We start from the raw sequence: 14,003 nt of genomic DNA, 5'->3' as shown, positions 1-14,003 counted from the left end.
TTGTGCTCTCCAGGTATGTTGGGCTCCAGTCCCACAATGGCAAGACCAAAAAGTCATGTTGGCTGGAAATTTATAGGAATTACCGGTAAATTGCCACACATGTAGAGACCACCAGGTTATAGTTGTGAATTTTCTCATCACTTTCTGTTCAGCTCACATCCTTGATTAGTGGTAGCTGAGTAGCCTGCTGACTAGACTAAATAACCTTCTTCTGCAATAACATAGTCTTTTTTAAGGATTGGAGGGAGAATAGCCAGGAACATTCATTTATTCAAACATTTGTATATCTGCCCATCTTAAAACTTAATCTCTGGACAGCTTACAGTGCAACCATTTAACAAATATAGAGCTTAAAACAAAAACTAGGAAAACCTGGCACTACAATTACATATTCCTGATGCAACCCATTAATTCTTCCATTATTGTTTCACCTTATCTGACCACCTAGGAGAAAACTTTTGTTTTGAGTGCTGTCCAGAAGGTTAAAAGGGTGGCATCCTGTCAGATCCCCAGTGGGAGGGTGTTTATAAAGCAGAGGCAATGGAAAACTACCTATCCGAGGACCCACAAGGTGACAATGTTTAAGGGAAAGGACCTGGAGTACTAGAATCTACACTGGTGGGATGGGCATATATACTCAGGAAGTGGCGGTCCCGCGGATAACTTAAAAATATTTATGAAACTATCATGTCCTGTCCAGAGTATAGATTATTATTTATTATTATTATTACAGTTTAAATTAATATTTATTTCATAGCTCTTTTGGAACGACCACATGCATGTAATGTTCTCAGGCTGTAATTTTTCCTCTTGGTGTAGAGCAAGGAGAGAGTTGAATGTCCTAAAATATAAATAACTCAGAATTGAAATGAAATTTGGAAAGGATCTCAACGGTCATATAGTTAGTTCAACCCTCACAGTTGCAAGATATCTATTATTGAGATACCCTACCAGGTGGCTATGCAGCTTCTATTTAAACCTTCTAACAAATAAAACAACTTCTGACAACATGAACTATTCAGTGATAGAAAGAGAGCTTCAGAAGATAGCACCGCATTCTTCATTAGAGGTGTCAGAAGAAGATGCTGGACAAAAACCTGTGAAGGTACAAAGCAGTATGGCTCATTGGATGGCTTTCAAATGAAGGAGATGAAACTTCGGTGAGACTTCATCTGCCTAATATTTCAGAAAAGAAATTCCTCTCGCCTTGAGTTTCCCTTTTTATTCTTGGTTCTCAAACTTCAAAAAGCAGAGCCAAACCAAAGCTTTGGGGAGGGGATTGTAATTTAATGCCGTTGTTTCTGTGTGCATTCCTGAATAAGATTTATTGGTGATTTTTCTGCAGTTGCATGATTTTCTTCCAATAAAGGTGAATATTTGTAGCTCAGGGTTGAAATAATGGTCCTTGGTGCTCTCAGCTTGCTTGTTTTCTTGCAGACTAGGTGACATCATCAGTGCTAGTAAGGAGTGCTGTTTGCTGTTAGTTTATATTCTGGCGACTTGCCTGTGTGTGTGACTACAGCATGGTCTTAGAGATTCTTTGGTTGGGCTGTTTACTGATGGCTCTTTCACAGTTCTTTGAATGGAGTATTGTTTACTTGATTGTTGGTCTGAGGCAGGAGTGTCAAACTTGTGGGCTTAATGCTTCACGCGCTGGCCATGCCCATCCCCGGTTTAGTGAAGGGGTAGAAAGTCACAATACGTCACGTAATGATGATGTGAGGATGTGAGTTTGACATCCCATCCCGGAGGCTAACCTTGGAGTTAATCTATGCTGACGTGGTTGCTGATTACTGGTGGGGAGGTGCTTATTCTCTTTTGGGCTGGTTGATTTGTCTCTTTTGCATAGTCTGTAGCTGTTGTTAATGTCTATGTGTCTGTGATTTTCTTCTCTCAGCTAGTGTTCTTGCAATAGAAAACTAGAATGCATTGTATCTCCTCATAAGATAGGTGCAAGATGAAAGTAGGAATCTCTGTGTTGGTAATATTTACATAGTATAGGACTGTGATGGTGAACCTATAGCACGTACGCAGAGTCCTCTCTGCGGGCACGCCAGCCATCACCCCAACACAGCTTCACCGCGCATATGCATCTGCCTCCTGCTGACCAGCTGGTCTTTGGGTTTCTGCTGCACATGAGCGGGGGGCAGTGCACATGCACAGGGGGGACACTCACATTGCATTTTGGAGACTCGCACAGTGCCCCATGCCCCGATTTGACTTCCAGATTGATGCAGGAGGCCTTCCAGGCCCAACACAGGGCATGGGGGGAAGGGTGCGTGGCCTCCCCACATCCTATTCTGGCTTCCAGGTTGGTGCAGGAGGCCTTCCAGGCCCAAAACAGGGCACGGGGGCGGGCGGGGCAGCACCTCTCCCCCCATGTCCCGTGTTGGGAGTTTCTTGGTATTTCTTGATAAAGTATTTATGAAAGATGGGAAATGAATGGAGATTCTAAGGCATGAAAATCCTTGCAGAAAAATAGTGGGTAGCATGTATTTTATTGAGTGAAATGAATGTTGAAAAAATGAAAATTTGCCGTGTATGAGAGTTTGCTTCTGTTTATTTTGTTACGTGGAAGTAAGAGTTGGATATATCAGAAGAAACATAAAAGCAAATCAAATGTAATGGGCACGGTTACTTAAAAACACCTGTGGTAAAACAAGAGGATAAGGTCAAGAACGCATACAGTAAGTGCCGAATCAATATGGATTGAATATGAAAGTGAGTCATGAAAAGAAATAGATTGAAATATGAAATGAATCAGGATCAAATCACAAAACAAAGACCTCACAGAAGAGTAAATAGGTTAAGAGGAATGGATAAACTTAGAAAGTCATGATGAGATGGAATTGATAAGAGAAGTGAAAAGTTTCAAGACAAAAAGCAATGTTTGAAGCAGTTTCATGATGTGAAAATAAGAATGATTTTCAGGAAATACCTGAAAGAACTGAAGAAGCTTCTTGGATGAGAAGCGAAACATCTTCCAGGAAAAACAAAGTCCAGTTGCCTTTTGAAAAAGCACCTTTGGGACAATTTTCAAGAAACAGGAATATAGTGAATGGCTTTGATATTAATTAGATTAATCTGTATTTTCTTATTTCATGCCTTTATTTCTTTGACATGCCATTCTTTACTTCTTTTCTGCACTTTGTATAATGCTGCTTATACTTGAAAATATCAGGATAAATATGAATATGGAGAGCTTGCCAAATAATTGCTTTATTCTCAAAACTTCAAGAATTAAATTGCTCCAGCTTAGAACTGTTGTTGCTTTGTTTGAAGCCTGTCTCTTAGTTCCTGCCTGTATGTATTTGAGGTAACCTTGCTAGATTAAATTTTGGTTAAGTTGTTGCAAATTGTCTTTCCTTTCTCCCTTGGTAGGCATCTCATGAAGATTATGGACTTTTTCGTGTGGCATATCATTTTTGTTCAAAGATACAGTGTACAATTTTTGAACATTTGAGTTTCACTTATATATTTGATAAGTAACCACAAATGACAGCCATCTATCAAACAGGCATAATTAAGAAAAACCTAGCGCTCATGTTTACAACTTTAAAAAAGTATGCAAAAAGAAGAAGAATTGGTAGGGATGAGGGAGAAAAAAATCCCAAAATTGCTTGCAAAATTACATATATGGGTAATCCTCAATTTATGACCCCAATTGAGCCCAAAATTTATATTGATAAGGGAGACATTTGTTAACTGAATTTTGCCTCATTTTACGACCTTTCTTGCCTCAGTTGTTAAGTGAATCTGCAGTTGTTAATTTAGTTACCCAGTCGTTAAGTGAATCTGGCTTCTGCAATGACTTTGCTTGTCAGAAAAATCACAAAAGGGGATCACATGATCTTGGGGGGACACAGCAACTATCATAAATATGAACCAGTTTGCAAGCATCTGAATTTTGAGCACATGATTATGAGAAAGGTCGTAAGTGTAAAAACAGTCATAAGTCACTTTTTTCGATACTGTTGTAACTTTGAACAGCTGCTAAACAAACTGTTGTAAGTCAAGGACCTCCTGTATAAGGCACTTCTTTGATCAATGTATAGGAGCACCAGGTTCATAATTCTTTTATCATTATAAGCTTTAGGAGAGCAAAAGGAGTCTATAGGCAGCTGGTAAAGTCCTTTATGTATCTTTCCATTTGAAAATGTGTACATTTTCTGAGAAGTTTTGGATTCAGATCTGAGAACCGCTACAAAGGTAGACTTTTAAACCACTCTGACAGATATTGCAGTACCCTTGTTTTGACATCCAGAATGTTTTTTTAAAAATATAATTTTTATTAAACATTTCTACCTTTAAAAACAGAAGAAAAATCCACACACACAAAAAGAAAAAACAAGACAAACATAACAATATAAAATAGTTATACAGCCTTCTGTATCGGCATTCATGTTTAGCCTTTGTAATTCTCCATTCTCCATTGCCTTCCTATCAATTTTAACTTCTACATTTTAACTTTTACTGAATAATAAATAGAGGCAGCCTCTATGAGTCGATGAGTGCATAACCTTGGCAGCACTTTCCGTCTCTTTCTCCAGGTCGTCACCAATTTAAGCAGACATAGAGATGTGATGGCTTTGGCTTGCAGTCCAGGCATAGCTGTCTGCATTTTTAAAGCAAAAATGCTGGAGCTTTCTCCTTGGGCTTCATCCCACATTCTCCTTGCTTGAACATGTATGGCTTTGTTCTCGGCAGGGGAAGGAAGAAGACATTCCCTCTTCCATAAGAATAAATTTGCTCAGCTTGTTAATGCTTTAGCAAGGCTTGTGAGCGATTGACCCTGTCTGGCCTACTATTTCTAAGGGGCAGGCTAACAGTGAAAATAAAAAGACTCCCTCCCACTCCCACTGTCCCACCAAAGCCATCTAAGCGAATGTTTTAAAAGTCCCCTTCCCTGTGATTTCCTCTTCAAATTTTGTGGATCATTTTTTTCCTCCCCTTGGGAATGGGTTCTAATAAGCTAGCTTTAACCTTCCTTCTAGTCCCCATGGAAATGCAGTGAGTTTCTAAAAGAGGTAAAGAGTGAAATTAGGGAATCAGCCTAAAAACTGGCCAGGGTTACTTTGCAGAGTGAGATGGGTAGCATATACATTTAATAAGTAAATAAATGGGGGACCCCAGTTTGAAATGCATGTTTCCCCAAGATATCGTTGTTTCTAAGTGTGTTGGACTATAACTTCCACAGCTCCTGTTCAGCATTATTTTTATGGGAAATGTTGGAATGTACATAGGGAGGATACAAAGACTTGGGTTTGATGTGGACCATCATTATTGTAGTTGCATCTCTTTCTCTTCCGTTAGACTGCCAGATTTCTGTTGGACTGCCAAGGAACTTCCAGAAGCACCCATTAAGAGTACAGGGGCATTGGTTTTTAGAAGAATTTCAGGATATGCCAGAGAAAATGTATGATTAAGGTCCAAGGCATGCTGTAATAAATATTTTTCATTCTCCCGCAATCAATATGGAGAAGCACCAAATAGCACTAGTATTTTAGGGAGGAATGAGATACAATTCACAAATGGTAGAAGAGAATGCAGAAGGAAGAGAGGGAACAACATATATACTTTGCAGAAGAATCTTCTTGGCACCATCACCATCAGAAGTCTGGCTTGAAAGAGTGAATGAGATAACATAATCAACAGAAATAGAAAGGAGCAAACTTATTCTGAATAGAAAAGTTACTAAAGAAATTAGTGAGCACATGAAGAACCCATAGGATTCTTAGAAAGCTTTGGGCTATTCCATATCAGTTCACATTTATAACAGGTATAGTTATAAAAAATTTTCTAAGAAATGGATTCGTGATTGAAACACAGCTGCAAGTCTAATAATTTCATATTTGACTTGACATTTTGCCAGGGACTTTACTGGTTCCCTTTTAATTCCAAACTTTGAAACCACCACTGTTTCAAAGAAGCCTCAACTATGAATTTATACTACTAGCAAACCCAAAGGAGCATGACAATTGTAGCAATGCAAGTGTGTGTGTGTGTGTGTGTGTGTGTGTGTGTGTTTGGGGTCGGGTACTTCAGTAGACAGTACTATGAAAACTGAATTTATTTAATATCCATGGGAGGGGGGAGAGAAATTGGGAAAGTGAGTTTAGAAAATAGTGGATTCGCTGGAATCCATATTAGAATATTTTGTTGCAAATCCACCTTGTAATTTTTGTTCATTTCGCTAATAAACCCCAGTTTGTCTGCTTTCTAAACTAAAGTGCCACAATTTTATTATGTATTTGCTTGTTTATTTTCTGTCGCCAATATTTTAGCCACACACAAAAAAAGAATCCTAATAGTTTTCACAAAATTCAAACTATCAAAACAAAGTATACAAATACTAACTAATGCTTATACAATCAGCAATCCAACTCAGCTCCTTAAAGTCAAATTCAAAAGACAAATTCAACTAACTTCCAGTTGAAGACACTAGGTGCATATTTGGAAGCAGCTAGTTCCATAATAAGGTCTTAATAGAAAACACCACTTTCTAGTCATCATTCTCAATGAGCTGTGGTGGCGCAGGGGTTAGAATGCAGTAGTGCAGGCTACTTCTGCTGACTGCCAGCTGCCTGCAGTTCGGCAGTTCGATTCTTGCCGGCTCAAAGTTGATCCCGCCTTCTATCCTTCCAAGGTTGGTAAAATGAGGATCCAGACTGTTGGGGGCAACATATTGACTTGTAAACTGCTTAGAGAGGGCTGTAAAGCACTATGAAGCAGCATATTTGTCTAAGTGCTATTGCTATTTGTGAGATGACTTCACTTGTTTTCAGGAAAAGGATCTTAAGTTTCTCGTCCTACGTGGATACATAGAGCAGACAGGTTTCATGTGGGGGAAATGAATGGTAGAACCCCTTTACAGGGGTTTAAAGGTTAAAAAACAGAACCGGATTAGAAACCAGTTGGCAACCAAAGCAGCAATTAGAAAATAAGTATAAATCTTACATTGCAGCTCTCAGTTGGCTACTTCTTTTTTATCCACTCTATTGTTTGAATCATTTTCAACAGTAGCACCATGAAGAGTGTTACAACAATCTCACCAAGGGGCCCAAATAGATATGAAACTGGACATCAATCTCAGCTATGCAAAGGTTCTCCTTACTTTTGCCATTCTTTTTCTAGCAAGGGCTAAGAGTCCAAGAGTACTTCCAAGTTGCAGATCAGCCCTTTCTTGGGAAGAGTGACCCATGAAAATTGTTGGTGGAAGAAGCCAAGGACAATAGAGGAAGAAGATAACATAAAACTAGAACAATATTGAAATAGAAGTTGGAAGACAAAGAAAATTGGTGATGCACCCAGATATGACTGGGTCTTTTTTCCTAGAAAATGGTGCAGGCAAGTGGTGGGATTCAAATTTTTTTACCACCAGTTCCTCTGGGCGTGGTTTGGTGGGCGTGGCAGGGGAAGGATACTGTAAAATCTCCATTCCTTCCCCACTCTAGGGGAAGGTTACTGCAAAATGTCCATTTCCTCCCGATCAGTTGGGACTTGGAAGGAAGAGAATAGATGGGGGCAGGGGCAGTCAGAGGTGGTATTTACCGGTTCTCTGAATTACTCAAAATTTCCGCTACTGGTTCTCCAGAACTGGTTAGAACCTGCTGAATACCCACCTCTGGTGCAGGCGAAGGGAAGTGAAATGTGAATGTGTCTTCCAGAAGAGCTGCAGCAACTAGCTGTATGCAAACAGTGTGGTGGCTGCCAAATACCCCTAACTCTTTTCTTGTAAAGTGGGTTTTACTTCTACTAGGTAGACCTGTTTTTCCTTTTAAGGGAGTGGGATGACAGAATCATCACGTCCTGAATTAAAAGTAGGCTTTGAAGCAGCAAAGCTCTCAGGGTTGTAGCCAAGTGATCTAATCTCTTGGCTGTGCTGCTCTTTTGCATGGCCGTATCTAATACTTAAGAGGAGGAACTGCAGAGCAGGGAAAACGTGTTGTGTGTTCAGAAAGCAGGCCTGTCAATAATAAGTGATTTACATGGAAGCAGAAATATTGCCGAAGAAAATTTATAGATTTTTTTTGTCTTCTTTTTTAACTAAGAAGCATCTTTGAAATGCTTGTCTCATAGAATTATTTGTGTCTGTTATCTAGAAGCTAAATGCTACAGAAATTTGCTCTCTTTCTCATTGTGCTCGGATGTTCACCAAAAAAGGATTTCCAGAGAGAAGTTTTGCTTTTCAGAGGCACCTCTCCTATATGAATGTATATGCCTCGAGATGGTTGGCATATAAATTTAATAAATAAATATTTTTGAATGTTTTTTCAATTATTCAAAACCTGTGAAGATACTTTTGCTCTTATTTTGCCCTAATTTATATATTTGTAGGTTGTTTTAGAATTGCAGATTATATGACAGCATTAAGACAAATGTTGAATTTTGTGAATATCTGTATTCTAATTTGCAATGTTTTGGAAATGCAGACTGAATAAATCCATTTAAAAGTTGAGATCCTATTTCAGTATGTACCATGCACAGTTATGGGGAGATTTCTCTGATGTCGTTGGCACAGGTATCCACAGCAACATCTCTGAACTTTTATATCAAAAACATATATTCTTCTGGCTTTGTTGTGCTGCTGTTAAGCATGAAGTATGCCAAACCTGAAAAATAAGCAATCTGTAGTAAATATAAATTCATTTGTAAATCATTATTAATCTGAAGTAGCTTGAGTGTGTCTGGATTTTTTAATTAGCTTGAATATCTGTGCTTTCATATGCTTAAATATGCTGTTGTCTAAACTGCTAAGGTGTTATTGAATGTTAATGAACATTCCAGCTGTTCAGATACAAAACCCCAAATGCTCTGTACATTAGAGGGAGTACTTAATGAGAGGAGGTGCAGACAAGAAAGGAGGCAGTGCTGCCATAATGTTAGGTAATAATTAGTCTTTGTGTTTGGGTGTGCATAACAGAAGAAGGAAAGCATGAAGGGGACTTTATAGGAATAGTCTCTAAATGTGAGGGGGGGAAAAAACAAATATCTCTTATACTTACCAGGCTACTTACAATATGTTATAAGCCATCACACTAAATTATAGTGGTACTGCGTGATCTGATGTATTAGAAATCCTGCATTGGTAAGGCATATTGGATAGAGCCATGATGGCAAACTTATGGCAGGCATGCCCGAAGTGGCACACAGAGCCATGTTGCCTGGCATACGCAGCGTTGCACGTTCCTCTTCTGGGTTTCTGGCATGCATGCGCGTGCGACAATCAGGTGCCCTTTGTGCATGCGGCAGTGCTGGAAATTGGAAGGGCTGGTCTTCCAATTTCTGGTGTGAGCATGCATGTTGGCCAGCTGATCATTGTGTGCGCTTGCATGCCAGTAACTGGAAGACTAGCTGGCTGGTGCGTATGTGCACCCCAGAAACTGGAAGTTCATTTTACAGCGTGCGCATGCCCCTTGGGTAGCTCCTCTTCCTGGTTGCACGCCAGATGAGCGTGCACTCCCTTGTTAGCACTCAGTAGTGAAAAGATTCACCATCACTGGGGTAGAGAAACACCATGCCAAGAGCGGTTTATTGTAGCCACGGGATCAAGTGTACTAACTTTGTTAACTGCTTTCTAGGAAAGCTTGGCTAAGTTAAAGTGCCTATAATCTGTCCTTCACTTATGTAGTGACAGCCCCAGAATGCTAAGAATTTCCTTCCCACTACCCTAATATTTAAAGGCAATCAGTCAAAAAAAGGCATGACTGTATATGTATATGCCATTCACAATCTCTAAATGTTAACGGGACCTTCTATTTTGGAATTCTGCACTGTAATATTAGCTGTTGCTTGAATGTGAAGTGTCAGGAGACTTGATGTGACAACTTGCAGGCTGTTGCGCTGTTCCTTGACTTAATTTCTTTATCAGGAGCTCTTCTGTTATACACACAGGGCTCTGTTTCTCTTTATTGCTAGTTATCTTAATTTTAATTTCAGAGAAACAAAGTCTCATCCCACTGGGAGTTGCTCCCTGTCATCAGCCAGACTGGGAAGAGGAGTGGGTGTTATTTGTAGTTCCTTAGGAAACATTTTGCTTTCTGCTTTGCTTTTTCCAGGGGCTACATTAAGCATGAGACCCGCCCCTCTTCCAGTTGAAGAGCCAGAATGGAGACAGACGCCTCCGCCAGTCACAGCTACCTCTGGGACTTTCCGCTTGCGACGTGGCAGTCGGTTTACCTGGAGAAAGGAATGTTTGGCTGTCATGGAAAGGTAATATATGAACTTGATGAACTACACACATAGTATGTGGTGAGAGTTAGATTAGACAAGGGTGTCAAACTCAATTTAATTGATGACTGCATCAGGGTTGTATTTGACCTCCGGTGACCAGGGTCACCGTCGCCAGGATGGGCATGGCCAGCTCAAAGTCACTCATGTTGGGGACACATGTGGTGGCCTGTGTGCTCTGCCAGCGAAAACAGGCTCCCAAACTCTGTTTTCGGCTGCCCTGGCCTCCTGCAGCCCTCTGCCAGCAAAAATGGAGCTCGGGAGCCCATTTTCGCTGGCAGAAGCACCGCAGGCCGGTCCTTCGCTGTTTCCAGGGTGGCCCCATGGACTGGATCTAAGTACCCTGTGGGCCAGATCCGGCCGTTGGGCCTTGAGTTTGACACACTGGATTAGACCATTTCACTGAGCCCAAGATAATTTTTTTTAATTTTGTGTGTGCATGTGTGTGTGTGATGTTATTCAATCAATGGTTACTCAGTGAAAAAATATGCAAGAGCTCAAACCAAAGGATAACCAAGTGAACAAGCCATATTATGTAATATTGTTGTGCCTTATAGCAATGTTGCCCTGGGAAAGTTTTAGATGTGGAGTGTAGATAACAATTTGTTTGCTAGCTTTGTCCTGTGACAGATCACTCCCTCTAATATCACTAATTTCTCTGATGAAGACCAAAGGAGGATTACATTTTAAAAACTCTGTAGCCATTTCAGACTCAATTTTCCATCTTTTGATGTTTTTTGTAGTACCCCCCCCCAAAAAAAAATTCATCTGTTACCAATCATTTATGTTTTTTGTTTTGTTTTTCTTCAGTATATTCAGAACCTGACTTTTTCCTCTGTTCTGCACTTTAAAAAACTTGTTCTAGACTATTTACAATCTGAAAGCCAAAGGAAAAAAGCAGTAAATGTATATTTATTTTTAAACTTAAGGCTGGCTAACCACAATATATGACTGACTTTTCTCTGTTGAGAAGGAGCTAAGGTTACTCCAGATAAATGCTTTGGATATAAATGGGAAATCAGTTGACTTAGAGTAAAAAAAATCAGTTATGAATAAAGACAAACTTCTTAACATTAATATAGATTATGAATAAACACAAAATTCCTAACATTGAATACATAATGTTATCCAGACTCAGGACGCTCTCTTATAATGGCTTAAGGCACATAATATATTATATAGAATATACATTAATAGAGTTGGGTGGAACCTTAGAGGTCTTCTAGTCCAACCCCGGGCTCAAGCAGGAAACCCTATACCATTTCAGGAAAATGGTTGTCCAACGTCTTTTTGAAATCCTCCAGCGATGGAGCACTCACAATTTCTGAAGGCAAACTGTTCCAATGGTTGATTGCTCTAACCGTTAGGAATTTTCTTCTTAGTTCTACTATATTTCTTTCCTTGGTTAGTTTCTGTCCAATGTTACCTTAGGCTTAGTATTATATGATAGTAATATAGTATGTGTTGCAGATAAGAATTAGAGCCTCTTAACCCTAGGATACAATTCTTGGAGTAATGAGGTTGAATGAGAAGGATAGCAATTTTCACAGTTTATATTTTACAAAGGTATAATCAAATAGCAAAAAGTAGCAATTCCTATTTATCAGTACCAAATACTGTAGAGCTAGAGTTCTCCAAATAAATGAGGATTGTAACTCATTTGGGTTTGTAATCCTTTATCATCATTCACTAAATTAGATCAATAATATTTTCCCAATGTTACAAATGCAAGAGGAAGGACGAGAGAGTAGCTTACTTAAGGGCACCCAGAGAAATCATAAAACAAGGAGATTCCAGTTCTGACTACAGCTCAGTCTGTTAATCACTGCATTTGCACTTGAACCTGGAAGCTTTTCTTGCCTTCAGGGAGTGTTGTGCACATATAATGCCTGGATATTATTATTATTATTTTATCTGAAAAGATGTGAGATTTTTTTACTACTTTATTTTATGGTAAAAAGTTGTCTTGGAGCCTTGGCAGGTATCATGCATGCTTGGTTTGTGTAATTGAGGCTCTTTTCTTGATACAATATGAGTTCTGTATTTCAATTGTTGCATAATAAGTTTATACATTTATTTGCAACCATATGTTTTAGTAAAATTCACATAAAATTACAACAATCCATATCAATTCAATACTTCCCCTCTAATATTAGCAGCACTATTTTTCAACTTGTGCTTTCGTATCTTTCTTGTGGCCATTGGAAACAATGAAACTTTTTTTTGTTACCTATTTATCAAAAAAATCAAATTAACAGATTTGATTTTTTCCCCTTATAAACTAGACTGTTTCAGTTGGATTAACAAAGGTATGATGAATCTAGCTGTAGATTCCTGATATAACCTGCAATGTAGTAAGTAATGGCTCAGATTTTTTTATGGAAAATCTTACAAATGCATAAAAAGTGTGTAGTCTTTATATCTTCCATCAAAATAGGCTATTGACATTGTTTAAAAGTGAAGTTATGGAAAAAACTGTGAATGGAATATAAGGCATTGTAAATAATATAACATTCCTTTAAAAAAATTGATGGCACTTTGCCTCTTTAAATCTTTTAAATATAATAGTGTATGACAATTACTGTCATTCAGCAGTTCCTGATAATTATCAGTCCCTGATAATTGTGAAAATAGCTTAGATACAAATCATCCATTTATTATTGTTAAGTTGCATAGCCGTTCTTGCATAGAAGGAAGGAAGGAAGAAGGAAGGAAGGGAAGGAAGGAAGGAAGAGGAAGGAAGGAAGGAAGGAAGGAAGAATGGATGGATCCAGGAAAGGTTTATGGCCTGCTTACTGAGCAAGACTCCTGGAGGCAAGAATATAGAAATGGAGAAAGCAGTAGTGATGTAAAATGCTGATTGAATGTGGAGGATGGAAGGATTTATATTCCTTGCAGTCATTTGGTTGTTAGCATTCTTTTTCAGAGCCATTGAGACCACTTGGAGGTTTATCAGTGCCCTCAGGATCACCTGTACAATAGGTGTAGAACCTTCTTGGAATTGCTAAAGGGACTGTGTTGTAAACAGGAGATAGGTGGTTATATCAGTCAGAACTGAAGAATCTTCTTGGATGAGAAGCGAAACATCTTCAAGGAAAAACAGTCCAGTTGCCTTTTGAAAAAGCACCTTTGGGACAGCCATGATCTGGATCCCTGAGAATCTCCATAGACATTTAGGGAAAGCAATGGTTTAATGTTGGAAATGTGCAGTTCCTTGGCAGAATTTGGTGTATGCAGGATGCATGGCAACACTTCACACAATGTAGGATACATTAATTCAGAAGCAAAAATTATTTTGCCTAACCAATAATCAGAGTTGCATTTTCTCACTGCTCTGCCTTTACTATCTCTGATGGTACAGATTTCTACAAGTTGGCAGTATTTCTATGTCCCACATTAATCATAGAAATGAACTGCTTCAAGGATATTTCGGTCTTTTCACCATCGCTTCACATTCTAGTCCAGCTCACCCATTTTGGCCACTTTTCATTTTCATCCTTTACTGTCACCCTACACAAAAGAGATCATTTGATTCTCTCTGCAATCAGCCATCGCCATCCTGACGGGCGCCTTTTGTCTAGAAAGCACAATTGCATTTGTTGAAGGTTTATCCCCAGGCTTTTGTAATCATTCATTCTACACATCTTGCTGCCTCCTTCCCCCACCCCACCTATTTACCCATACGCTACACTTGGCTTCACTGCTTCAATGCATTCTGAACCTAGTATAGTCTAATAATTTTTGATAGACATTTGGGAGTGGAGACCACTTTA

General features: G+C 39.1%; 1 protein-coding gene across 11 annotated transcripts in view; it reads left to right on the top strand.

Moving 5' to 3' along the window:
* Nucleotides 1-14,003, top strand: part of HMBOX1 (homeobox containing 1) — a 125,681-nt gene that overhangs the window by 91,484 nt on the left and 20,194 nt on the right. For all 11 annotated transcript variants that reach the window (XM_032216221.1, XM_032216220.1, XM_032216215.1 and 8 more), the window contains one exon: nucleotides 10,059-10,212. In XM_032216221.1, coding sequence (XP_032072112.1) covers nucleotides 10,059-10,212 — 154 coding nt within the window. The remainder of the gene's footprint in view (nucleotides 1-10,058; nucleotides 10,213-14,003) is intronic.

Source organism: Thamnophis elegans, chromosome 4 (assembly GCF_009769535.1).
Source record: "Thamnophis elegans isolate rThaEle1 chromosome 4, rThaEle1.pri, whole genome shotgun sequence".
NCBI classification, from domain to species: Eukaryota; Metazoa; Chordata; class Lepidosauria; order Squamata; family Colubridae; genus Thamnophis; species Thamnophis elegans.
Note: the sequence above shows the minus strand (reverse complement) of the source record. Positions and strands in the feature narration are given on the sequence as shown.